This window comes from Cheilinus undulatus, linkage group 9 (genome assembly GCF_018320785.1).
Source record: "Cheilinus undulatus linkage group 9, ASM1832078v1, whole genome shotgun sequence".
NCBI classification, from domain to species: Eukaryota; Metazoa; Chordata; class Actinopteri; order Labriformes; family Labridae; genus Cheilinus; species Cheilinus undulatus.
Window position 1 is genome coordinate 28,742,903 of NC_054873.1, and position 27,306 is coordinate 28,770,208.

Sequence of the window (27,306 nt, forward strand, 5' to 3'; positions counted from 1 at the left end):
GGGCTGTTCACTGGGCTGTTCAGGCCTGTCTGACACTCTACTAAAGCCAAAAATAAAACTAAAAGTGCATTTGATTTTCTATGTTTTTCAGGCATTAGTAGGAAAAGGTGAAAATGGTATAAAAAGAAAATACAATAGCACTTTTTCCTCTTAAAAGGAAGTAAACATATTAAAAGTGTGATTGAAAAATTCTTCCCTTAAAAGTAAAATCCCTGCTACCATTATAAGTTATGAGGAAAAAAAGGACAGACACACCAGTTTTGTAACAATAAACTATTTTTTTTCATATTTACATTTGTACCTAATGTGCAAATTAATAATTTAAAGTAGTGTAAAACTCTTAAAGGAATACAAAATCATATCTTACAATCCTAACATGGTGAGAGTCCATGAACTGGTCACATAGAAACGAAGAGGAGCAACACTGCAGTGTATACAGGAAAGAGAGAGAGACAGAAGCGAACCCGGGGAGCAGTGGACATCCTTGGCCAGGACACACTTAGTTAAGGACAGCATGGTACATTATCCAAGCATCACCAGAACAAACAGCAACACAAACACTGCGTCGTTACAGTAGTCATGTCAGATGAGCAGAAAGCACTTGGAGGCCCGGGGTTTTACAAACCCCACTGATTGGTTAAAGCACTGATGATCACAAAGGCTTGAGGTGCTCTTAGCAGCAGGTGCTTCATTTAACGGCCTCTAAATATGAATAGACAGACAATCTCACACTGGACCGGTGACACATCAATACTGCAGGTCACCACATAGTGCTAATAGCATGATTGCACATCGTGTTGAGTGTGTAAGAGAGGGAAGGAGACACGTAATTACATATCAGACAAATACGCATCGGCCTGCTCTCACTACCCAAAATTCCTCTAACACACTGACTGTATAGATAGAGTAATTAACAGGCGACTCGGAGAAACACAAGATAAACACTGCAAATTTGAGAAGCAGTTCATCCTATGCACATTGTGTGGTGTTTGCCACATTGAACATTTTAAAAATTTGATTATTTTGTTTTTTAAGAAGCCAGTTTGGCAGTGCTTGTGGTCTCTAAGAGGCCGACTACGGGAAGAAATGTGAAATGATCTCTTACACAATATTTTGAGTCCAATTCTGACACAGCAAAATTTTGCACCGTGGTTAAGAACAAAAGTACACTTAACAAATGATATAGTTTTACATTTCATCCTAATCCAACATTACAATCTATAATGCTTACACATTTGAGTTCCTGTAGTTCAAATTTGTTTACAAAAGCACACCATGACGATCCTTTACAATTTACAAGACACAGTTAACCTACAGTAACTATATTATTGGTGCATAGACAAAATTGGGAGAGGGTGTAGCAAAAATCACCAATTTATTGCTTTAATGTCTAATATTAATCTCCCGATAATTTTCTTTTGATTGCAAAACAACTATAAATTTTCCACAGAGATTTTGAAGAACCAAGAAGAGGTATTGCATTCAAAACAGATTGAAAGAGCTAAAATGTTCCCTCCTGATGAGATGCAAATCTTCTGTACTTTGAAAAATAAAGATTTTTTTCCCACATACACAAAGTTACATCACATAGAGATGACTTTTACTCTAAAACAAGTAAAAGACTAAAGACAGGGGGGAGAAAAATAAACAAAATAGCACAATTTCTGGCCAAAGCTGCTCACTGTTTCAAGTTCTGCTTCCCCCATCATAAAGTAATTCTTTACTAACAAGGGAAGGGTGACAGGAATACAAGAGCATTCTTCAACAAAATAGGAAACATTTGCCACCATGTTATTGGAAATGCAGAGTGCAGATGGTGTAGTTCCCTCCAGTCTCCTGCGGTCTTGCTGACAAGTGGCTGAAGTGGCTGTGATGGCTATGCGGGCCTCTGCACTTTGCTCTCCCTCTCCCTGCGTTTCAGCTCCTCTCTGTAGCAGTAGGAGCAGTAGTTGTCTGTCTCCGGCCTGCCGTAGAAGGAGCAGTTCTCCCTCTTGCAGCGGCGCTGCTGAAAGCAGTACAAAGGGCTTCCAGAGCTCCGCCCTTTGGTTTTGTCTTGGTTGAGCCAGGTGTGAGACGAGTTGTCCTCATCAGCAAACTCCAGGCAGTCCTGAATGTCTCCCGCGTGAAATCCATTGGTGTAGGTGTGGGACTTGTGTTCGCCAGGCATGTTGTAGGAGAGGGTCTCTATGGTGTTAACAGTGCGGACCCCTGACAGGCGAGCAGGGCTGTAACTCTGGGACGAGAGTGTGCGGTTCTGCTGGGGGTAGGTGGCGCATGTCTTTAGGGTGCCCACCACAGGCTTATTATAGGGGTCGTCCTGGAAGATGGAGGATTGCATGTTGACATCTTGTAAGTGGATCACGCTGTGCCTCTGGATGGGCGGTGTATGGCTGTAGTGGGCGGACACAGGAACGGGCCCAGGTCTCTTAGCACCAATACTGGGGGAAGAGTAAGGCGCAGGGGCTGGGGCTGGGTGGGTGACATGATGGGAGACTGTTGGCGGGGTGAGAGGAGGGGCTGGGACAGAGACAAGAGGGGCTGCAGGAGTGGGACTGTTCCTGCCCTGCATCTTGAGCTGGGAGTTGTGGTTGTAGGTGTGGGTGTGATGGGGCAGGATGGGAGAGCAGCTCTCCGGAGGCGAGCTGTCCGATCTCTCCCTCTGGAAGACACTCTCATGCTCAGGCTTCTTTGCTGTGACCTCAGTGGTGGTGGGAGGCTTTTTCTCTGCTTCCTTCCTCTTCTGCTCCTGCTCTTGGCTGAAGCGCTCCTGGGCGTTGGTCAGGTAGTAGCTGATCATCTCTTCGTGGAACTGGTGTCGGTGGCTGGTAAGGAGGAGGCCTGCAAAGATGAACTTGCGCTCCCCCTGCATGGCAGCTCGCAGGATGTTGAGGCTGAGCTTTACATCCGTGCTGTACTTCCAGTTTTCTAGGCTCTTATCCCCTGAGACTCTCCCTGCACTGTCCTGTCTCTCTGTAGGGGAGGAGCTGGAGGGTCTGTCCGTTGGGGAGGGACTAGTTGCCTTCTCTGATGAGGTGGAGCTGGCTGATTGGCCTGACTCCTCCTTGCTTCCCTTGGTTGTTTTAGATTCCTTCTTCTTTGTTTTTTCCCCTCCATTCTCCCCGTTACGACCTGAGCCAGAGTTAGATTTGTTCATTTTGCCATGCACGAGGCCACCCAGACCTCCCATGTTCTTCTTTAGCTTGATTCCCAAGGTTTTACTAAAGCTACCCAGTTTGTTGGCTACTGAATCAGCCCGGCTCTTGTCCTTGTCCTTGCGCTGCTTCTCTTTGTCCTTCTCTTTGCTGGGCTTGCCGTTGTTGACATTGGAGTTGCTGCCCACAGACTCACGGTCAGAGTCCATGGACTCAGCTAGAGACTGGACATCCTCACCTGCAGAGGCTGTGGGAGACTCTGGCTGAGCCAGGGGAGCCTGTACGGACACACAAACATGCAGTAATGAGCAAAACATGAGTAACCAAACAACAAGGTTGAAAGAATAATTCAAAACAAATTCAAAAGTTAATAAGTGGACAGCTTTAAAAGATTTCCAAAGTATTCCAGACAAATCCGCCCCAAAAAACATCTCACGAAGAACTTAGTTCAGCTGGTTTCAGATGATTTATTATCAGAACAAACACATGAATGCCTGAGATTACTGCAACTGACTGGTAAATAAAACTGATTGATTGGACTGTGGTTTCAAAAACATCTGGAGTAGAAGAGTCCCACAAGGGCTAAATAACCGTGACAAACATGACACATGTGTGAGGAAAAAAGTTACCCTTGTTTCTGATGGAATTCGGATCCATGTTACATTCATGTAGTTGTGCAGCAGGTTGAGTTTGGCCTCCAGAGACAAGATGAGACTGAGGAAGAACATAAACACAGTAGGTAACAGGCTATGGATGACATCTAACAAACACTTTACCAACATGTGCAGGTTATTTGGCAAAGTCCTGAATCCGAGAAGGACATTTTTAGAGCAAGACAGAGAGGAGGTACTATTTATCAGTTTGAGCATCTTTTTTCTGTGTATTTGTGATGTTCATTCTGCAGCATGCTAAAGGATAAGCTAAGCCCTGACTGGCAGGAATGTGAAACAGAAACCCTTACATAAACTCTTTGCTGGACTCAGAGAGGGTGTTGCTGCTTTAGTGAGGCCATTCCTGGGAAACCCTTTGGGTGACTGACGTGACTCACAATTTGCTCTCTCTCCACTCATTCTTTGAGGTGACCTGAGCCCCCAGCCCATAATCGGAGTTAAATCCCACATGTAAAGCTTTGTGGGTAGACTAACAGAACTGCCTTAATCTGCAGATTTTTACTCTCCCACCCTTCATGGGGCTGCTTTTCAAGTCAGCAACCTTTGTGTTCTTTCTTGATAAGCATCACACCTCGTGATACACTACACAGGACTTACTTGGCTAGCTTGGTGTTATCATTGTCGTCCCTCCCCCACTCCCAGTCCCTGCCAGGGTCCACGGCGAAATGGAGTGCCAGCAGCTTGTGCTCCGAGTCGGTCAGAGGGATAACAGCTGGAAGAGATGAGATTATCAGGTTAGTTTGGTCTAGTTTTACTACCGGACATGAGATCGCATGCAACTCATTTTCTCAGGAGGCCAGCGTGGTGTCAGATCTAATGTGACACCATAATGACACGCTAGAATAATGTCACCTTAATTATCCCAGATGCCTGTCAGTGTGGGGTAAAAGACACTGGGTGTTTTCTATTTGCCATCCATTTTTAAGATGTGACTGCAGCTGGTGAGTGTCACTGGGACTGCTTATGGCTCCTCTTATAACACAGATTGGTCCCTAATCTGGTTCTCAGAATTACTGTGCTAATGCTTTCCATCAGGGGGACAGTTCAGGGAAATGTCAACTGGTTTTGAGGTTGGGACAAAATACCGACATTCCTAAATCAAGTGATAGAATTAACAAACTGCTGATGCCAAATATCAAAATAAAAAATACAACATTTTGAACAGATTTCCCTGGCTCAGTTTGACCCACCGAGTCTCTATTTCACAACTCTTCACGTTGGTACTGATGACGTGAATTTATGTTACATGAATGGAAGTTAAACGGCTGAAGAGAAAGTTGACTGAGGGACAGACGACGGAGAGCACAGCTAGAGGATTTTGGATGGACATTAAAAGAAACTAAAGACTGGTAAGAGGTGAAATTGACAAAAATTACGATGAATAAATACATTGATCTTACATTTTACCATTTCAGAGACATTTTCAATTAATCAGTTAAGGAGTTACCGTGATGTACCAACATATAATTGTCTTAAAATACATTAATTACCACAGAGTTACTACCATCTTTCTCCTTGCTATGTATTGCCTATTGTATTGAAGGGCCAATGCTGACCAAAGTGGAGCCCTGAGTAGAATTTCGTATGAGGCCCTCTGCATACCAACACCTACACCCCCACAACCCACCGCATGCTACTCACCAGACATATGTCACTTACAGTAATCCTGCAAAATCAACTTTGAACTTTGTTCGGTGGGGTTGAGGTCAGGGCTCTGTGTGGGCCAGTCAAGTTCTTCCACACTGAACTCATCAAACCATGTCTTTATAGGCCTTGCTTTGTGCACTGGAGCACAGTCATGTTGGAATGGAAAAGGGCCCTCTCCAAACTGTTGCCACAAAGTTGGAAACATAGCATTGTCCAAAATGTCTAGATATGCTGAAGTATTAAGATTAAGCCTCACTGGAGAGAAGAAGCCTACCCTGAAAAATAGACCCATACCATCATCCCTCCTCCACCAAACTTCACAGCTGGCACAATGCGGTGAGGCAGGTAATGTTCTCCTGGTATTCACCAAACCCAAATTCACCCATCTGATTGCCAAACAGAGAAGCGGAGCAGTGGAAATGTGATTTGTCACTCCACAAAACACATTTCCACTGCTACACAGTCAAGTGTCAATGTGCTTTACACCACTCTATCCAATGCTTGCCATTGAACTTGGTGATGTGAGGCTTGCATGCATCTGCTCAGCCATTCAATGAAGCTCCCAATGCAGTTTTAGTGCCTACATTAATGCCAGTGGAAGTTCTGAACTCTTTAGCAATGGAATCAACAGAACACTGGCAACTTTTAAGCACCGTACTCTGTGATTTTATATTATTTTCTGTTTCTGTTGTTTCTAAATGCTTCCACTTTCTAATAAAATCAATTACAGTTGACCATGGAATATCCAGCAGGGATCAAATTTCATGAACCTCCTGTTTGCAAAGGTGACATCCATCACAGTACCACACTTAAAGTCACTGAGCTTTTCACAATGACCCATTTTGTTGCATAGATGTTTGCGAATAGAGACTGCATGGCTAGGTGCTTAATTTTATACACCTGTGGCAGCAGGTCTGACCAAAACACCTGAATTCAATCATTTACAGGTGTGGCCAAATACTTTTGTTCATATACTGTAAATTCTAGTTGTGTGAAATTAGATTTTCATTACCTTGTTGCAAAATCTGATGACTAGGAAAAACTTAAGCAAAAAATAGGCCCCTTACTGATGATGAGGACCTTGACACCATCTGTTATCCACATATAGGGAGCAGTGGGATATTATCTCTAATTGTATTAGGTGTGTCCTTGCTGTTACAAAACATCCAGTTATAGATTATGGAGCAATAAAATGTCTCAAGAAAACATTTAAAAATCAAAATTGAGAATATTTTGTTAAGGGCTGAGAACTTAATTTGAAACAAACAGAGACAAGGTGCCCTTAAAATTTCAAAAATGGCAATAAAAATTCCATAGCAAATGGGACACCTCATTTTGCCTAAAGTAAAATCATAAATCTGATAATAATAGGTGTGGAATTGTTCCTTTTATTAGACTGCTTTGACTGTTTTCAAGGCAAAAAACTCTTAATCCTATGTCGTCTCTTCTGTCTTGCCCATGTTCATGTGCCATGTTCATCTTTCAGTCATCCTAACACTAACACTGACACAACTCTTGATACATCTGCAAACAGTGAACTCACCACAGTAAAATGCTACTAGATAAGAAAATGTCTGAAACTAGCTTTTTTGATAACAATTTTACCATTTTGTTTCCTAAACAGATTTGTCTGTTCTGAGGTTGAAATCAAAAGCTATTCTGCCCCATCTGACTTTCTCTTTTAGCAGCGTCCCAGACCTCATCCTCCCTGGGCCAGTATTGGAGGAAAACCAGGAATGAAGAGACTTCAGCTTAGATATACATTAAAGTAAGCAGCTTTATGGATTCTCGAGACTGTTTGTGATGATTTGGTTTAGTGAAGAGTGCAATCAAGACAGCAGTGCAGAATAAAAACAGGAGTGCAGAAATGATTCAACTCATACCCTGGTGATATGATCAGCTACTCACAAGCAGGAAGAGGTTTTCAACACAAATCACAGGACAGAGAACATAAAACAGACACCCACCCGGGCTTCCTCTCGTGGGAGGCGTGCTTACAGTGTGAGTGCAGCGCGGGCGTGTTTGTGTGTGAGTGCATGGCTGCCTTTCAACAACGCAAGCGTGAGGAGGACTTGCTTTAAACCCCACTGGCCCACATGACAGCTCTCCACAGGCTACCTAGTGTGTGGAGGCTGCAGTCCACATGATAGCAGAGCGAGGCCGGCTGTTCGGGACGAGGGCATTCCAGCCTTCACCGTCAGACCCAGATGGAGGATGCAGTCTTCTCCCTGCTTCATCGATCCTTCCACTGCCAATCGGTTGCTCTGCTCTATGGGCTTCATGGACACAGACACCAGCAGAGACAACCTCTCACTAAAAATGCTGATTGAATATTCACCACTTTCCTTATTCACCCTTCCTCATACATGTAGTGTGAGAATGCCTCATGTTTTAAGACTAAATTAATGCAGTCACGCCCGATGAACACTTATTTGTGACACAGTTACTTGCCAAGCAAATAAATCCCATAAACAGAGAAAATATAACACTCCTGGCACACTATGTCCAGTAATCCATCCTGAAATATCATACTAGTCTTTGCAGGTAATTTACACAAAGTTATGCATTTTACCTAAAAAGAAGCATGACTAATGCCCGTTACCACTGGGGAAAAAATAATAGCAGTGCAGAGCAGCACCACAAAAGAAGGGAGGAATGAAATTTGAGGTTTTCTTAAAAAGGGTCTTTCCTAGAACACTCTGGCCCAGAAAAACTCGGTCATAATCACAAACACTCACACAAAGACAGACAGAAAGAAGACAGTGAACCAGCTCCCACTCAGTTCCCACTTGGGTCATGCAGCAGGCAGCGGAGGTCTGTGAGGTGGCGTCCTGGCTCCCACGTTGCAGCTGTCCTTCTTTTCTCGCTGTTCCAAACTGCTGTGTGAGCTGTTGTTCCTGCTTGGGCCCTGGTCCAGATCCACAGATTCAACACTGCCAATTGAGCTCTGGGGGGCTAAAGTGTGCTGTAATGTATTTACTATCCCTGTTGGCAGCCTTGTTCTGCTGTCCTTGAATGACCGTTTCCCATAGCTTGTGCATGGATGACATCATAGCCCTCCCTGGTATGCAAGTTGTGTACTCAGCAACAGAGCAGCTAGCCTGCCTCGCCTTTCTCAGTTTGCATCTTTGATTCAACAGACAGGGAAGAGGAGGAGGAGGAGGAGGAGGAGGGAAGCAGGGAGTAACTTGTGAAGACAGGACTGCTGGAAAGGAGGTGGATAGGCTTTCGAAGAATTTAAGACCTTACATAAATATCGTTCCTTTGTCTTTTTTTAGTCTGAGCGAAATCGACTGCTCTATGAGATGAGAAATCCAAAAAGGGAAGATTCTCACCCGTCTTTGTCTCTCTTCAGATGACAAATTTCACCAGTACAAGCTTTGATTCACAGCAGGAACACTGAGCCAATGTTTCCTCTGTTTTGTGATTCAAGAACAATTTGTACTGTCTGGAAAATGCACAAATTTGAATTCCTGACTTTGGTCACTCTGCACAGCTGCAGACTTGAAGGGCCTAATTCACCAGAGTAAACAGCAGTCTTGCATATAAACAAGCCTCTGCTTTTTTACCACCGATTTTAACAGCGGAACCGTCGTGGTAATTACAAGAACATTACATTTGAAGTAACACGTTGAACCACAACAAATAGCATTTTAACTCTCATTGCCATATTGATTTAATTACACTGCCTGCATGGTGAGTAATACACTGGCTGCCTGTTATAGATATAGAAGGAAAACCTGGGCCAGAGCAGGATGGTTGCACCGCACTGTTATGTAGGTGGTCTTTGTGTAAAAGAAGACCATTTACTTTTTTCAAACGGGTGTCAGAGGGTTGATGACGAGATGCCAAAAAAAACCTGGAAGTGTTTTAGTAGCTTGAAATAGCTCCGGAGTTTTGTAGAGGGCTAGTTCTACTCATGCATCGTTTTAACCACAGGAGCACAAACAAGCTGATAAAAGGCACGGCTGGCAGCGAGTAGTAAAGAGCTGGTCATTATCACACAGAAGGTGAGCTGCAGTGGGATCTAACAAAAACATACAAGGATGCATAGAAATCTAGCGTGAAAAAAACCCACTTCACTGCTCTTTGGGGAAATATAAAACAGACAGAAAAGTTTTGATCCTTTGCCTTTGCTGCTTTTTTTCCCATCCACCATCCAAGCATGCTATAAAAGGGGCAGTAGCAAGATGTGTCAGTGTGATTTAGCATCAGGTTACTGGTGGGGACTACCATAATCTTCCACACAGAGGGGCTGAAGAAAGAGCCAGTATTCAGACGCAGCCACTGGCACCTGAACACACAGAGCCAATGGATGCGCTTTGCTGTGCTGGAGGAAAACTGAGAGCAGCCTTCCACCTGAGACGTCCACACATAGGCCCTGACTGTCAGGAGAGATGGGTGGGTTTGTCGGGGCTCCAGCAGCCCGGGACCCCTGCCCATATGTGGTGATGCAGTTTAGGGCTTAGGGGCCAGCTTGGGCTACTCTGCCCTAATTGGCAGTGGAAGATTAGGTCTGACCCTTACACTGTCTGCCTGTCTGGCATCTGTTCAGAGGTATAACCAGTGTGGTGCATTTTGCTGTTTACAATAAAAAGAGAAACAATAAAAAATGCAAGTAGCCATGTCTAATAAAGTCAATCAGAGCCAAAAACTCTATTCCAACATGCAAAAAAAGTAAAAAAAAAAAAAAAAAAAAAAAAAAAAAATCAAGACTGGAGCAGCACAGATTTGCACCCTTGCAGTGTAACATGATACATCACATGACACACAAATGCACCGAGCTTAGCGCTCCAGAGTTTTCATAACATCCTGGAGAGAGGCTGCAGACAAAACCAACTCTGATCCTATCACAGGACACAGTGTACCAGAGAGAAAAAGTACAGTCATGCAGGGCTGTTGTGATCCAGCTATAAAGCATTCTTTGGACATATGCGCCATCCAGTGGGCAAAAACAGAAACTGCACTCTGCCACAGTTGCACACACTCATAAGTGGGCGGGTAGAGTGGCTCTCCTCTGTGGAGCTGTTTTTGATGTGCTGCTGGTATTAAAGGGAACGGCTTCAGGGCAAAGATTGCAGGTTAGTAATCATCTAGTGCTGGAACCAAGGTTTAATAACCGGGTTTGTGCTTCCAGCCTGAGAATAGGACTTTATAAACTCAGAAAACCCTGAGAAGAAGAAGAGAGAGGAAGACGGATGGAGGAAGTAGTTTTGCGTAAGAGATGGAGCTGGCCGACAGCCCACGCAAATGACAAGTGAGTTCCACCCACTGAGTCAGATACAGAAGAGTGCTGTGACTACCAAGACCGGTCGTCAAGGAGATCCACTCTGTTTGTCATTTAAAGGAACTCTATGTGAGGATGACTCCGACCTCAAGAAGAAGCAGCAGATCTAGAGTGGGAACACTGGCGTCTGGAGAAGCCAGTAACGAGACAAAAACATGAATCACACAACAATAAATCAAATTTTCTTCACCACAACGTGACACAATCAATATTCCAAACACAGAGAAGTGATTACATAGAAAGACATGCTGATAAACACTAAAAAATGTTGTTTTTTCACTGGGGTAACATATTTGCTTCAACAAGCTTAATTTAGTTTAAGTGTGGCAGTTCATTTCTGACCATGGAAATAGTGACAAAAGTCCTGATGGCACTTGAAACACAGAAAGTAAGCAAACTTGATCACTAATTGCAGCAGCCATATTGAAACATTTGTCATGTCAGCAACATGGCTGACTCACACTAGGTATGGTAATGGCACATGAGCAATCTTCATCTGCAGAGAGACAAAAAAGACCTACTTTAAAAGCTTTAACAGAAATGTCAGATAGATGCCTTTTCAATTTCTTCTGTATCTGAGCTAGAGACACTCAATTATACCCCTCGGTCACAGTAATTTAATTAAGTCATACAGGGTCTAAGGACGACATTCAAGTAAGAAAAATGGTTCATTTTTGGAGGTCTTACGGTGTCTTCACAGCTCGAGCTTCCTTAAATATGGTTTTCTTTGAAAGCCCCCTCTGTCCACTTTCCTCCATGTCAGCCAGCCCGCGTCCTTCTGCCAACTGGCCTGCTTTAATAATGGATCCCAGGTAATTAGAGTGCTGTTTTATGCATTATTCACCCCCGGAAGGACAGGCAGACCACTCACCCTCACTCTTGCAGTCTTCCTACTTTAAGTTAAAAGCAAAGCCTGCTTAACTATTACCTAACTTAACTACCGCGCATTACAGTGTTTTTTTTTTTTAAGCAAGGGGTCAAGAAAAGGTCAACATCTAAACTTGCAGAAGCCATGATTTCTTTAGTGGAAGTGGTTTTGTGATATTAGACGGATGCTCACCTTGCTCTCGCTGCTGGTCCCTCTGCTCCATGGACACCAGCGCCGAGAAGTGAGCCTGATCGTACGCCAGGACCAGAGGGGAGCAGTGACAGCGACTCGGGGGTACCTCCAGAGGCAGGTAGAGTCCTCCAAATGGGATGGGAGCAAATGCTGTAATTCAAAGGCACCATAAAGTGTCAGACTGTTTTTTTTTTGTCTTGAGCAGTATTTGCAAAGAAGAACGGAGTAAAATTTCAGTGTCTAGGTGTGACATCTATCCAAACAGAATCCGTGCATTTAAAAGTTGTATCTACCAAATACTGACTTGAAGGGGGTGAATATTTATGCAGTCACTTATTTGACATTACAAAATTTGATTAAGTTTGCATGACTTTGTAGAAATGTTTTTACAGTGTTTAGTCAAAAAAGACATTATATTGACCATGATTGATTTATAGAATAAATAAAAGGGGGTTGAATACTTTATTAGGTGCTGTAAAGGTAAAAAAAAATATTTGGTCCACCTTCTCCTCCTGAGTCTCTGAGCATGGTGTCAGCCACCACTACAATGGGCCTGCGTAACACATGGGCCAGCACAAACACATGGAACTCCTCCAGACTCTCATACACCGGATCTTCAGAGTTATCCACCCTGCAAAAACAAAAGCAAACATGTAGTACAGGGGAATGATGGGATATTGCGACAATTTCCTGAGCTGGTACTAACCGAAAGGAAATATTCATAGCCAGAATAATAATCTTTGTGCTAATCTAAATCTATTCTGATCTAGTTGGATCCATTTTGCCCACTGGCTGACTCTAACAGGCAGGACTACAATATACAAAGATCCATCTGTTCATACACGTGTTGGAGAGAGAGTAGGAGAGAAATGGAGAGGAAGAGGGAGGGGAGGAAGAGAGAAAACAGAGGCAGAGCTCTCAGGCATGCAACCACCAGGGAACTAGTGGATGTGCAACAATTAAGTTGTCAGCCACACAAACAGCCACGCTGCCAAATTCACTCTAATAAAGAGCCTCTTAATATGTGAATCCCACTCATCCTATTTAGGGGGCTCATCTCGCACTAGGGCCATCAAACATCCCTAACCTGATTACTGTGTTACAGTCAAACTCAATGAGAGGTTAAAACCACCAGAATAAATGACTAAATTATGCTCTTCAATGGGATATTTTTAGCATTAGAGGGTCAGCAAATGCTCAGAAAGCCAATGAATTCAAGGTTTAATGACATTTTCTGTAATCAGATGACATTTACATCAACAGCATGCTCCTCAATTGTTTTTCTGTTCATCATAAATGTTTTTCCCTGCTTCAGATCAGCTGCAATACCACACGTGTGAGAAAGCACCTATGTCTATTTTAGTAAAAATGGAAACAGAAAATAACCACAAGGTTTCTGTGCGTAGGTGGAACCAAGAGTTGGTTTCCAATCTGCCTCTGTAGCCTGAGATAAACCCACTCTTACGCTTGTTTATGCAACAGGGGGGCTACGCAAATCAAATCACCTGCTGCAGCTTAATGCAATCCACAGCTCAGGGGAGGCTGTTACAGCAGAAATGATTAATACTGACAGCAGCCTGTAGATGGCACCGTCTCACATGAGAGCTCCCACAATGTTATCAAATCAAGGTGGCAAAATTGAAAGAGCAACAAAAGGGAACGCAGAGCAACCCCTGACACACTCATCTCAGTTAGGAAGTCACTCTTTAATTGTGCGATCCCTTCAGAGAGAGGGTTGAAATGTGATGCTTGTGTTTCTTAGTGAGTTCAGAGTTCAGTATGCTCACTTGCAGGCATTTCTGGGAGAAAGACGAGCAGAGCAGCTTACCCTCCGCTAGTGTTGCCATTCTTGCTGAGGTGAGTGCGAGGCTCGCTGGAAGCCAACTTCAGAAGCTCGTTCCACTCTCTCTCCCACTCCTCCTCGGTGTACACCAGCCCCGACTGCACAAACACATACATGCAAATGAAACCTTTGTAAACACGGGCTGATGCTCACCCACACAATCCTATTATTATTCATATTTTCTATTTACATCTCCAAATACAAGGCTATCTTCTAATACGTATAAATGTCTGGTAATTTCTGATAGATTTTTGCTGTGAAGGGAAAGTCTGACGTACTTTTGCATCTCACTTTTGCGAGAGATTTGTCTAAGATCACTGGGCCACCAAGATGCCTCAGGCATTTTTAAAACATAAGCATCTGGACTACTTTTTTGCCTGAGCTATCTTTGGTGACACCATTTTGCTAACAGTTTGGCACATACCTAAATCCATGAACACCAGGAGAAGTGAGAGGAAGTGAGATTAATTTGATGGAATTAGCAGCACATGAAGGGAAACTAAAACCAACTCTTATTAACAGATTTAAGAGGTTTACTAGTCTTACGTGGCATTTTCAATGTATCTGTATTGAAAGAAGGTGTAATATATTCATGTTCAGCTGTAAAAAAGGACACTTTCCCCAACCTCCTTGTTCTGTTGCGTTTGCTGCCATCTCCACCTCCTCTTCAGAGCGTCTCTCTCTGCTCCGCTCTTCATCATGGTGTACAGAGATTTCCTCAGCATCAGGTCTCTGTCATGGAAGCCCCACATCCCTGATGAACAGACACACAGCAGAGTTACTGCATGTGAAGATTGAGAGCATAAAAACAAAGCCTTTGCATATTTATGACTAAAACAAGGTGTTGGATTTCTTAAAGCACAAAACTTCTAAATCAAACTGAAATGCTCTTTAACTTCCTGTCTAAAAATGCCTTTTATCACCCATCAAAGAGCTTAAGTTGTCTTAACTGTCAGTGCATATCACATTAGCTCTGTTTCCTCTAACCTTAAAGCCTTCGCTGTCTGCCCCAGCAGTCCTCGCTTTCAGAGTCAACAGTCTCACTTCGCACAGACCTGTTGAACTGTAATCTCACTGAAACCTGCAGCTGACAGTTTCTTCAAATCTATAGGTCAGTTTGCTCCCTCTTTCCTTCCTCCCTCTTCCTAATCTCTCCACTCTCTGAATTTGGCAGGTGTGCTGCAGCACAGTTTTCTGTCCTGAAGTTTAGCAACAAAAATCTGGACTCAAGTGACTGTGATGGATTTGTGATCGTACTAGGTTTTTTTTAAAATTTTTATTTACTTTAATTTGTCAGGGTCCATGTACAGGAAAAAACATTAAACTCATCAGAGTAGAGATGCTCTGCACCAGATTATAGCTTTCTAGCTAATTTCTATCTGCAGTCCCTGTGGCAGGCAAAAAAGAAAATAAGGTATAGATATAAAGTGCATTTACAGTACAGAAAGTGCATAAAAGCATAGGAAAATATATTTTGTTCATAGAAAATGCAAACATTCAATTTTAGTGCAAAGACACAGATTTAAAACAAAGACATAGACTCACTTACACTCAAAGGCATAGAAACATAATTATTAGAAGAATATATGTTAAAAGACTAGTCAATGCTGACAGGCTTGATTTCTAATAATCCAGTTTTTTGTTTCTCTGGAGAAGACTCTATAGTTTGTGTTGGTCTTTAGTTCAGTTGGGAGCTTGTTCCATTCTTTTATGGCTATGTATAAGAAAGCTGACTGTGCAAAAGCTGTGGTAAGTAATACTGCACTGGAATACTGCACTGCCACTGAGAGGCTGTTCTTGTTGCTCTGTTCATCCATTCAGAGGTCAGATGAACAAAGGCCTTAAGGGGTGGAAACGATTCCTCGAATTATCCCAGTGATTCCATTCAAAAAAATTCCTCGAGGCGAATTATCTGCTTTGAGGCTTCACTTAAATCAGTCCTGTACGTCCACGCTGTAAATTTGGATATCGGGCCTTCAGTTGCACGGCATGCTGTGTTTCGCACGGACGGCTATTTGTGTGGCACAGTGCACTTGTTTTCGCTGTTACTATGACGTAACATGAATGATACGAGGCGTAAAAATCACAAGGGAAGAGAAGTTGATGCATTGATGTTGACAGCCACACGTCCTGCGTTTTTACGCATCCACTGGCCATGGCTTCATGGCAGATATGGCACTATGCCTGCACCGGTGAAGCTACGCAGATCTCCAAGTTTACATGCTGCCTGCATAACTCGCTGGTGTGAGACAGCGCTCAGTTTGTGTCTGCAGACTTCAGGTAATTGCATAAACTTCTCTGAGGACTTGAATCGTGGAGCCCGACAGTTTCACAGAAGACAGTCAGGCTTCACGATTCAAGTCCTGCTTTGGCGCTTTCCCTCTCTCTCTCTCTTGTGCGTGCACACGTTATACATTTAGTTATAGATTATCTAAAATTCAGTGCACTGACGTCTTGATTACAGCGTATTTTTCAAAATGTTTTAGCATCCGGAATGATTTGATAAGACTTATATTGATAATGAATTGACACCAATTAAATAGCAACACGCTATTGCCACAGACTGACTGAGACAGAGACTAAACAGGTTAAAGTTCATCATCATACAGTCAGGATTCAAAAGGTCATAGAAGCAGCTTTATTTCTTATAATGTGTTCTCCATGTCTGTGGATGGTCTTAAAAGGTCAGATTCAGCTCACAAACAAAAATGTGAGAATTTAAAAGTGAACACCCTTTGAAAAACAGACCATATTCCTGTAATCTAAAGGTTCCCCTTTCAGACATCATCAGACCACTGTGTGAATGGTGAAACTTTATTCTTACTAGAATGTGAAATATTACATTCATGCATAAACTAGAGGATGTTAAAATAATTAAGTGTCCCTTTACTTTAATGGCAAATTGGAAAATAAATATAAACTACAATGAAAGAAATAAAGAAAATTTTCTGAAAAAGGATCCCTAAAACCCCAAATATTGCATAATCTTATGTAATTATTTAACTTCCTTTCCTTGTAACTTTAAGAAATGTAATTTGTCATCAGAACTTCATTGCACTTTGTAAAATGTATTTTCTTTAGAGAACCTGTTAATACCAATTTTTAATATAGAAGTAGTTCATTTAAGGGACCAATCTTCTTTTCTCATTTGTCTAGTACTACTTCTCTTGAAAATGCAAAAGTGACATTAAAAAAATGCAATATTTCTTATTAGAGTACTCGATTAATCTTCAGAAGAATTGATAGAGTACTCGACTACAAAAAGAATCTATTACTGCAGCCCTAGATCATACTATATTTCAGATATAAAGCTGTGCAGGGGCTCACCTAAAGAAGCAGCATGCAGGAGGCAGTTCCCGTCCCCTGTGGTGGCTAGAGGAAGCAGCTTCTTACAGCTGGTGCACATGGTGGACCACCAGTTCAGACGACCTGCACACATACAGACAAAATATTAAGGACTATACAAAAAAGGAAAAACAAAGGGGTTAACCTCATCCAGCACTTCTGGTTTGTATGCACTTTAAAAATAAGTTTTCTTGGATGGATTTGTTTCACACATCCATCTGGGAAAGCTTCAATAGGAAACATTTGGGAAAAGGCAGAGGCTTTGAAAAAAAACTTGGAGCATGATTGGGTGAACGTTCTGTCACATCTCTACGGGCCAATCAGAGTAACAAAACATGTGACGTAGCTGCTATCAAGCTGAGCGTGCGCAGCTACTGACAAATAACGTGAAACATGGCCACTACAGACATGTAAGTATTCGACTTTTGTTATTTTGAAAAGAAAACAACTCACTGCTGTTCTCTGTTCTTCTTTTAATGAAGAAATGTCGTCAAGTTCTAATAAATCTGGCACTATAGCAGCATCCACGCTAATCTCTTCCTCCATAACGGCACCACCTCTTGCTGATGCTTGTTTACGTCACGACTCTGCTGTGCCTGAAAGTAGTGCCCCTCATTGTTAATTGGTCCTGTCACTTTCTAACCAGGCCCAAATGGTTCAGATGGGAGCTTTGCAAGATGGATTTGCCAGTGAAAAACAAGGAAACGGGCATATTCATCTGCTTTGCAAGGTTACTAAAATCCAGAGTCAATTTTTGTTGCCTTGACAGGTTTTATGAGCACACAATAACAACATTTATTCCTAACATAGACTTTAATCTCTCTGAGAAAAAGAATCAACAAAAAAAATGAGCCCTGAGGTGCCAACTGAGCTCAGTCAATAGAGCAGTAACCTCATATACAGAGATTACACTCCTCCAAACATCAACTGCAGGTACGACTACCGGCCTTCACTCTTGGATTGTAAATCTACTCGACTCTGTCTCCCTCACATTTTCTGTTTTTGTATCAATTGAAAGGGTTAGGGCCCAAAAAAACAGAGAGATAATGTAAAATAGTGGTTCTCAACAGGTGGGTAAGGACCCAAAGGTGGTTTGCAGAAATATTTTCAGTGGGTCATAAACGTGTGCCTGGGAAATAATGTTGCAAGTTTAACAGGGACGGTTTAAAACATGTTTTATTTTCTCTGTCTTAAGTCATTTGTGTCCACTGTCTGAGGTCCAGACTGCACCACTTCCTGTTAAATAATCTAACTGGTTGACAAATATCAGAAATTTGGGTCATGAAATGTCGTTCAGAGGTTGGCGGGGGGGTCCTGAGGCCCTATGTACACAACATTTTCAGGAAAAAAACAAAAAAATTTTGTTGCGTTTTGGCTGTCTGTCTACCCAAGAATGGTGTTACAGTGTTAGGCAAAATTCCACTTTCTGACAATACACATGCCTTCTATGGTTGCAGTTAATTGCCATGCTCGAGTAGGATTTTCGCACATGCGCAGGTGGGTCCTCTGAGGAAGGAAGGGTCTCTACGCATTGTGTATTTTGGTTCATTGCAAAATCATAGCGCCATCTACTGGCCTGGCATGTATACGACAGCATTTTTGATGTTTCCTGCAGTCTCGTATGCACGGTTTCCAAAATGTTGTGGAACTATTTCAAAATGGAGGCAGAAAATGAAACAGAATGTTGTTGTGTAAACAGGCCTAAACTAACCTGACACGCCAGATGGATGTGTTTCATACATCCATCTGGTAAACCTTCCATAGACGGTAGTTTGGGAAAGTGCAGAGCCTTTGAAAAAAAACTTTGAGGGTGAGAGGATGAACATTCTGTCTGTCGAATCTTTACAGGCCAATTAGAGCAACAAAACACGTGACGATTAGACTCTTGCCGAATGCGGTCAGGAGAAGGGCAAAAACATTGTCCCCCCCCCCCCAAAAAAACCCCAAAACAAAACAAAACAAAAAACTCAATGATGTTCTTTGTTCTCGAAGAAATTTCGTCAATATCTGATAAAACTGGCGCTTTAGCAGCATCCATGCTAATCGGCCTCTAGTTGCTGCTTGCTTACATCATGACTACACTGCGCCCGAAAGTACTGCCCCTCGGCGCTTATTGGTCCTGTCACTTTCAACTGGGCCCAAATGGTTCAGATGGGAGCTCTGCAAGTTGTGTTCACCAGTGAAAAACACGGAAATGGGCAAATCCATCTGCTTTGCAAGGTTAGGCCTAAACCAGTTGAGAACCACTCATTTAGAAAGTTGTTTCTTCTGTTCATCTGCTCATTAATGCAAATATCTAATCAACCATTTATCTGGCATAGTCAAGACAGAGAGTTCTAGCACACTTTAGACATTTTTTAAGACATGAACTTAGAAAAATGAATGTCAGTTTTTACAAAGCAAAGATAAAAAACTGAAGGTGCGTACGATTTTTTTCAGTAAACTGGAAAAGGGATGAGTTTCGTGATTTATTTCATTGTTTATGAAATGTCAAATAGTATAGAATGAAGAATTTTTGTCCAAAACACCCAAATTTTATGAGTTTTGGCAAATCTAATGCATCTACTCTGACAGAAATCAAGACCTTTCAGAAGAGGCAACATTTTCCAGCCTTCTATTGTGCAATTTTTGTGAGCCCGTTGGAATTGTAGCTTGCTGTATTTATCTGACTGTAGCAACACCTGGTGTGGTCCTCTGCTATTGTAGCCCATCTGTTTCATGGTTATTTGAATTACCACTTGAACTAATCTGGCCATTATCTTCAGACAACTGCCATCAACAAACCATTTTTGCCCAGTGAACTGCCACTCATTAGATATTTTCTCTTTTTCAGAGAATTCTCTGCAAACCCTGGAGATGATTTTGTGTGAAGATCCCAGTAGAAGAGTAGTTTAGGAAAAAAATCAGAATAGCCTGCACCCTCACAGTCATTTCAATCCCCCTTTCATCCCATGCCGATGCTCGGCTTGAACCTCAGTTTACCATCTTTAAAAATAACAGGCAGTAACGGGTATGGAAAGGTACCCCATACATTAAAAATGGAACTTTAAGTCTTCTCGTCTCACAGTAAAGCAGAGTAAACCAGTAAGTGCCCACTGAGAACAATTAGCCAACAAGCTTAATGAGCCTCAATAGCTGAACTTTGAAGGTGATCATTAGCACAAGCCATATGCTTGCACAACCCTCCAACACCCAGCACTCCTCTACTCTTCCCCATCTTGTCCTGTATTTTCCTTATCAGCTTGACTCTTTCAGTCTCTCCATCACCGCCCTGCGCATGTCCCTGAGGGAGAGACAACTGCTTCACAGCTTTGGCCACGGCACACTGCGTTACTGCAGGCTGGCTCACTGCTCTGAGCCTAGGGTTATCTGAAGGCATCATTTATTTAACAACAGTAAACACAGAAGAGGCTTTGAATGATTTACCCCTCAGTGTAGATGGGGTCAAAATTAACCTTTTCTTTGGCACTATTTCTAATTAAATAACCACATTATTCTGGGAATGTAGAACACTATTATATTTCTTAAGGTTTAACCTTTTTTTTTAATTTTGGTAATTATTTTTAAAGAATTGCAGCAGCCATGGTCCCTTTGTAATTTTTAAAAGCAAAACATTTCGATCAAGTTCATTAAAAAGCTTCAATTATCGCTGCCAATCCAACACTATCATCTGGATATTTGAGACTGTTTGATCCAAACATATCAAACTATAAAACCGGTCATTTATCATTAATGTGGAACAGAAAATAAAGCATAGAAGGGGAATAAATTGTCCAAGTGTTCCTTTTTGTTCTCACAGATAATAGTAGAAGTAGGTGAGGAGGCTTTTCCAATCCTTACTGCCTCTGTGTGGGAAAATCTGCAGGAAGATTTCAAACTTAGCTAACTAGTTTCTTCCGCATTAGTTCAAAGCTTCAGTGGGGAGATGAATCCTCTGGGATCCAGGATGCTTTGAATTAGGTTGTTGTCGTCTTGCTTCCAGATGATGCTGCTTCTCTGATCTTACTCTCAGTCTTACCCTCCACATCACGCTCTACATCACTCACCCCAATGCGCTTCTCATTGCTGCTTCTTTGAGGATCTTCTACATTCAAGTGCTATTCAAATATGGATTCTAGTTCAGATCTTTCATCATAACATATGAAACCTTTTAGTACACACCAGCCTGCTCCAGAGCCATCATGGTGGACTGCTCTATCAGATCTCTCTCTATGAAGCTCCTGAAGTCCTCGCTGTAGACGCTGAGGTCCGGTAGCTGGAATGTGTAGATGGGCATCTCAAGAGGGAACTGCTCGCTGGTACACTCGTTGGCCACCTGCAGCCGTGCCAGGGACACGATGGCAGAGCTGGCATGGGAGATCCCGCGGGACAGACGCTTCTCTGGAGGGAAGAAGAAGGGAAGATGAGTGAAAGCTACCGAGTCCAGTGGTGGTGGTGTTTTTGACAGTTTTTCAGTCGAACCTTGTGCATTGTCCTCCTGCTTCTGTGCACACTGCCTGTCGATCTTGCTGACATGGGTGGGCGTGTCACGTGTCTCTGGCTGCTTGTAGTAGCGGCCCTCATTGAAGACCTGCGGCAGGTTGGCAGTGTGGACCTGCCTGAGCTCCTCGTAATCATTTAGAGCAGCACTGAGGTCCCAGTTTTTACCTACAGGACAAAAACAAAGAAAGGGTTGAATAAAAAATAAACATAAATGGCACTGTCAATATAACTTCCTGAGACCCATGCTTTTGTCTGTAGAGCAATTTTTGTTCCTCCCACTTATTTTGGATAAGTGGGGCCTGATAAGTTTAAAACCTAAAGAGTAACCACTAACAGAATATGACATCTCCAGGAGGCCATGTTTTGGTGGTAACAACACTTCACTGACCCTGTGCCAACTATTAAAAAACAAACAAAGAAAAAATAGATTATCCTCAAATATTCCCCAACCCTTGTAGTCAAAGATTTTCAAAGAAGACAAATCTGTCAAATTTCCAATAATATTCAAGTAAATCTTGAGGCAAATTTCATTCAACATTTCCTAATAACAAATTAATTCAACCAAGGTTCCATAGAAAATCACAGGGGGGAAAAAGACAAAACAAAAAGAAAAAAAAACAACAACATACATTTAAACGAATTACCTTAAATTTTTAACATGCAAGAAAATTTCATGTGTAATTCCCCCCAAAATTTCAATCAAATTCCACCAACAATTCAACATTGCATCCATTTTTACAGTGCCATTTAGCAGATGTGTTTGCCAATAATGACATACATTTGTGTTGACAGACAGTTGTTAATGGTGTTGGTTGTTTAAGGACCTTGCCCAAGGGACCACACTGGATAATATTCATGCACTGACCGGGATTTGAACCCCAAAACTTTTGTGCCAAAGTTAGCAATGAAACCCCTGAGTTCACCAGCTGCATGAAAGTAGCCGTGAAAGTACATAAAAAATTCAATGCAAATCTTCCCCAAAACTTCAAACCAAATTGAAAATTTCAAACTGTTCCCCAAAGATTCTAGGCAAATTTCTAAAACTTTAGTGAAGTTTTATTCAATGTGGATTCCACCCTGGCCGTGGGACAGTGGACCAACTCTTTACCCTTGAAGGGCTCCTTGAGGGGACACGGGAGTTTGCACATCCAGTCTACATATGTTTTGTGGATTTGGAGAAGGCCTACAACTGTGTCCCGCGGGGGGTAATGTGGGAGGTACTGCGGAATTATGGGGTCCTGGGGCAGCTGCAGCAAGCCATCAGATCCCTGTATAACCAAAGTGAGACACAAAGTGAGACACGTTCCTGGTGTGTGCTGGCCTCCCCCAGGGCTGCCCCTTGTTTCCGATTCGATTTGTGATTTTCATGGACAAGATCTCAAGGCACGGCCAGAGACAGGAGGGTTTTCATTTGGGTGACCTCAGAATCCCATCTCTGCTTTTCACAGATGATGTTGTTCTGTTGGCTTCTCCAGCTGGGGCCCTGTAGCAGGAACTGGGGCGGTTTGTGGCTGAGTGCAAAGAGGTTGGGATGAGGGTCAGCACCTCCAAGTCCAAGGCCATGGTACTCTGCTGAAAAAAAAAAAAACAGTGGGTTGCTCCCTCCGGGTGGGGAGGGTGTCTTTGCCCTAAGTGAAGGAGTTCAAGTACCTTGAGGTCTTGTTAATGAGCGAGGCTAGAAGGGACCGGGAGATAAGTTACCGATAATTTACTGATAATTTACAATTTACGGGTTTAAGCGGTCGAAATGAGATTCTTTAGGAGGGGGGCTGGGCTCTGCATTAGAGATAGAGGGAGGAGCTCGGTCATCCAGAAGGATCTTGAAGTAGAACCACTGCTCCTTCACGTTGTAAGGAGCCAGTTGAGGTGGTTTGGGCATCTGATCAGGATGCCTCCCAGATGCCTCCATGTGGAAGTTTTCCAGCCACGTCCAACTGGAAAGAGACCCCAGGCAGACCCAGAACTCGCTGGAGGGAATATATATCTTATCTGGCCTGGAAACGCCTTGGAATCCCGCAGGAGGACCTGGAAAATGTTGTTGTGGAGTGGGAAGTCTGTGTTGACTTCCTTAGCCTGCTGCCACCGCAACCTGATTACGGATAAGCAGAAGAAAATGGATGGATAAAAATTTTATTCTATGTTGTAGGAAAGCCAAATGTCATGTCCTCCTATGATTAAATAGTATAGCCTTTCAAAATCTGCCAAGCATCCTGCAAAAAAAGCCCTATTCCCTTTAAGTCAGGGTAAAAACAAGAAAAGTTGATGTTGTTTTGATAAGGAAATAATAACAGATACTCTTGCAGATCTATGAAAAAGTCTTTCCCATTATTGTATCAATAATTCATATGCTGCAAAGCCATACAGTACTTTAGTCTCCATCAAAAGGATAATAACCACAGGGTTGAGGTTGGTTGGTGAAGCAACAATAAAGATAGTGATGGGAGACGGATCCTTCCACAGACTGACAGCAATATCCTGATACGCCAGAGGAAGAACCCACACACTGGTAACACATGAGCGCCATAATCACACAGACACAGTTGTCTCCTCTGGGTGCTGTCTCACTAACAGAAATGCCTTCCAGGATTAAAGACACCAGTAAAACCTTCATCTTATTATATCTCTGTGTGCCTTCATATACAACGGAAAATACCTGAAAAACTGTCTTTAAAGTCAAGGCAATACTTGCAACTGCAGCCATTCAAAGAGAGCTTGGGTGTAATCAGAGCAGGTTTATGAGGTAGGGTGCATTAATGGACTCCATGCGTAACAGAGCTACAGGAAGTTGTCCTCTTTCCGCGTCTGACTTCCAGACATGCTGCTTCTTAGCTGTCTGAACATGAAACCTGGCACCACTTACCACTATATCTTACTCCAGTCAATGCAAATGGATCTGCTTTATGGATCTGCACACTTCCAGAAATACAACTTGAAGTCTTGCACAAATTTTCACCTAAAACATGGTCTTTAAATGTCTCTGTTAGTGTGGTATTGTTTAAAGTGCTGAATAGGAGGATTTTCCAAACATAAAAAAGTAAGACATCTATTTAAGGAAGCTTTGCTAACAAAGCTAATCTGACTGAGTTCTTAAATTTGAAAAAAAAAATCACAGAAATAAGCCTTCCTCTCCACTCTTTGCCCACCCAAAATCTCAAAATACTCCTGCCTCATGTCCAAACACATTCTTCAATACACAAACCAGCCTCTAGAGGGAAGCACCACATCCAGTACTGTCATATTTCTCAGTCTGCTTTCCTCCTGTCTCCCTTCTTGCTCCTCACACCATCCTGACTCAGAGCATAGAGGGTCACAGAGCAGTCGACTGATGCAGGCCTGGAAAGTGAAGCTTACACCACCAAAGAAGCAGAAATAGGACATCCAGGCCCACGTCTGTCTTGTCTGAGTGCAGTGTCTTGTTTGGTGTCACATGTAGCCCCTGGTGGCTCGGTGCCAGAGCAGATTCAGAAAAAAAAAAAAAGGCTGAGGGGGAGGGAGAGACAGACACCCAACGCTTTAATTCTCCATCACAGAAGACACCGGCTGCATAACCCACACAAAAACTTTCCAGGACACACACAGGCATTGCACATTCTTTACAAGGATTTCATCCCCTAATGGAGGTCTGATTAATGTGCGGCATGCTCTTATTCCTGTAACGTACACAGAGCTGCATCCTTGAGTTCAGCATCTCTTTACTGCAGTTCGACCACATACTCTAAAGCAAAATTGGCTGAGACTGAAACAGCTACTCTGAAGGACTGGAAACATAAACAAAAACATCACTTTTACTGTTCCTACATATCAAAGCCAATTCAACTGACCATCAAGCAGCTTTCTGTTGTAGTGTGCACTTTTACTCCCCTGTTTTTTTCCCTGGGCGGCACTGTATGTAAGCTATACAAGTGCCAGTAGCACTCCGCTCCTCAATGAGTTCCAATGAATGGGCACAAAGCTCTCCCTGGAGAGTGCACTCGTAAAACCGTCACACTGGCCTCTAAATCAGCGAGCTGGCCCACTGTTGCAAACCCTGCTCCTCTCCTCCCCTCTTTTGTTTGTCCTTCTTTCCCTTTCCCCCTTATTTCCTCTCCCCTTATGTTCTTTCCTCTTGTTTGCTCACATGAGCAACAGCAGTACTACAGGGATCAGCAGAAACTCCAAAATCCAACTCCCCTCAACACATTGAAGTGTGATAAAGACTTAAACCTTAGAGGTCAAGCTGCAGCTTCAGAGGCTGATAATGAAGCTCATGTTAAAAACTACAGTTAGTCAAGTGGCCACTTGAAGCTGGCTACAAAAGTGTGTCAATCCAAATTAGGCTCCCAATTACTACACAGTAAACTGTAACACTTTATTTGAAGTGGTATGCACAAGACTGACATGACACCTGTCATTCACATGAAGACGGCTTTACGAACATTTATGGAATACTTTTGCCCATATAGTGTATCTAAAGTGTGTCTTAGAGAGTGAAGTTTTAGGTCTGTTATAAAATAAGACAGAGCTCCATATCAGCTAATTTGGAATGAATTGGACATCTGCAAAAATCTAACATGGTGCATCCCTGACTCAAAAAACAAACAACTCTGATGAGCCATGATCACAAACAAATGTCCGTAGGAAACGTGATATTGAACTTGCTCATAAACCAGCTAATGACATACAAGCAAGTCTTTATATCTGGGATAACTTTCTGTTTGCCAACCCTTCATCCTTCTCCAGTGTAAACCTGCACTCCAAATATGGTCACTTCCTGTGAAGCTGAGCTGCTGACAGCCAAAATACACACCTAGATGCTTCAAAATGGCAGCAATTAAACCCAGTTATACATCACATTGACTTCCCATTGTTTCCACAGTTTGTGTTGGTGGTGCAGGACACTTTTGATGTCTTACCTTCCAGCAGGTCTCTTGCCAGACCCGGTTCTGCCCCTGTGGACCGAACAAAGTCTGACAGGACCGCGTCCATGTCCAGAGTCATGTGATCATGTGTGTGCGCTGCCCAAGGTGCAGCGGAGGCCTTGGTGGACGCCAGCCTTCACGTTCTCATCTACAAGCAAAAAATGGAAACACAGTGAAGGTTTGAAAACATCATTTTAAAGTAAATTTCTACCACAAGCATTAAAACATCATCCTCTAACCCCTTCTGTCTCAGCCTCAGCCTGCCTGTAGTGATGTGTATTTCTTCATAGAGCTGATAAACCATCATACTATGAATAACACCACTCCCTTTCCCCTCCCAGCCCTTACTAACAGTCATAACATCATGTCCAGCAGTACAGATGTAAAATCAACAACAAAGCCAGAGGTCGTATCCAGGACACACCTGCCTAACTCCAAAGCTTTGGCCCACCGCCCGTGATCATAACAACACTTCCTGCCACAAAGTGTCAACCAGGGGTTTCTGGGTTAGATCCAGCATCTCACTCTGAGCTGGACAGCAAGAGGGAGGGAATCCTGCGGAGCTGCTGTTTGGAGCAGCTCGACTCAGTGTGATGTTATTTGGTATGATCGTAGATGGAGAAAATGTTCTAACACTCGGCCTCAAATGAAAAACAAACAGCGCCTTGTTGGGTCATAAATAACAATCCTAAAATGCAAAGCAGTCACTCCCTCGACCCATGGAATGAATGAGTCCGTGCATAGCTTTCGTTCCACTTGAGGCAGTGTGGGTGATAAGGAACGGAGCTCAGAGCATTGTCAGTGAAGAAACACACACCCACACAGGTTGCAGTGCTGACACCAGGCTCCTTTGTGTGTTTGTGTGCTGATTGGGAGTTTGATGGCTGCTGTTGCTGGTCAGGTCTGTGACTTTGACCCTTA

General features: G+C 42.8%; 1 protein-coding gene across 3 annotated transcripts in view; it reads right to left on the reverse strand.

Annotated features, from left to right (window-relative positions):
- Positions 1–337: 337 nt before the first annotated feature.
- The window catches only part of otud7a (OTU deubiquitinase 7A), a 56,002-nt gene continuing 29,033 nt past the window's right edge, over positions 338–27,306 (reverse strand). For 2 of the 3 annotated variants that reach the window (XM_041796531.1, XM_041796532.1), the window contains exons 3-13: positions 26,380–26,533; positions 21,467–21,652; positions 21,167–21,385; positions 16,988–17,089; positions 14,287–14,414; positions 13,646–13,758; positions 12,321–12,448; positions 11,818–11,967; positions 4,421–4,535; positions 3,782–3,866; positions 338–3,430 (exon numbers count right to left, since the gene is read on the reverse strand). In XM_041796531.1, the coding sequence (XP_041652465.1) occupies positions 1,877–3,430; positions 3,782–3,866; positions 4,421–4,535; positions 11,818–11,967; positions 12,321–12,448; positions 13,646–13,758; positions 14,287–14,414; positions 16,988–17,089; positions 21,167–21,385; positions 21,467–21,652; positions 26,380–26,464 (2,865 nt within the window). In that variant the 5' untranslated portion in view covers positions 26,465–26,533 and the 3' untranslated portion in view covers positions 338–1,876. Of the gene's footprint in view, positions 3,431–3,781; positions 3,867–4,420; positions 4,536–11,817; positions 11,968–12,320; positions 12,449–13,645; positions 13,759–14,286; positions 14,415–16,987; positions 17,090–21,166; positions 21,386–21,466; positions 21,653–21,821; positions 21,928–26,379; positions 26,534–27,306 lie in introns of those variants that run through there. The other variant, XM_041796533.1, reaches the window with a different exon arrangement.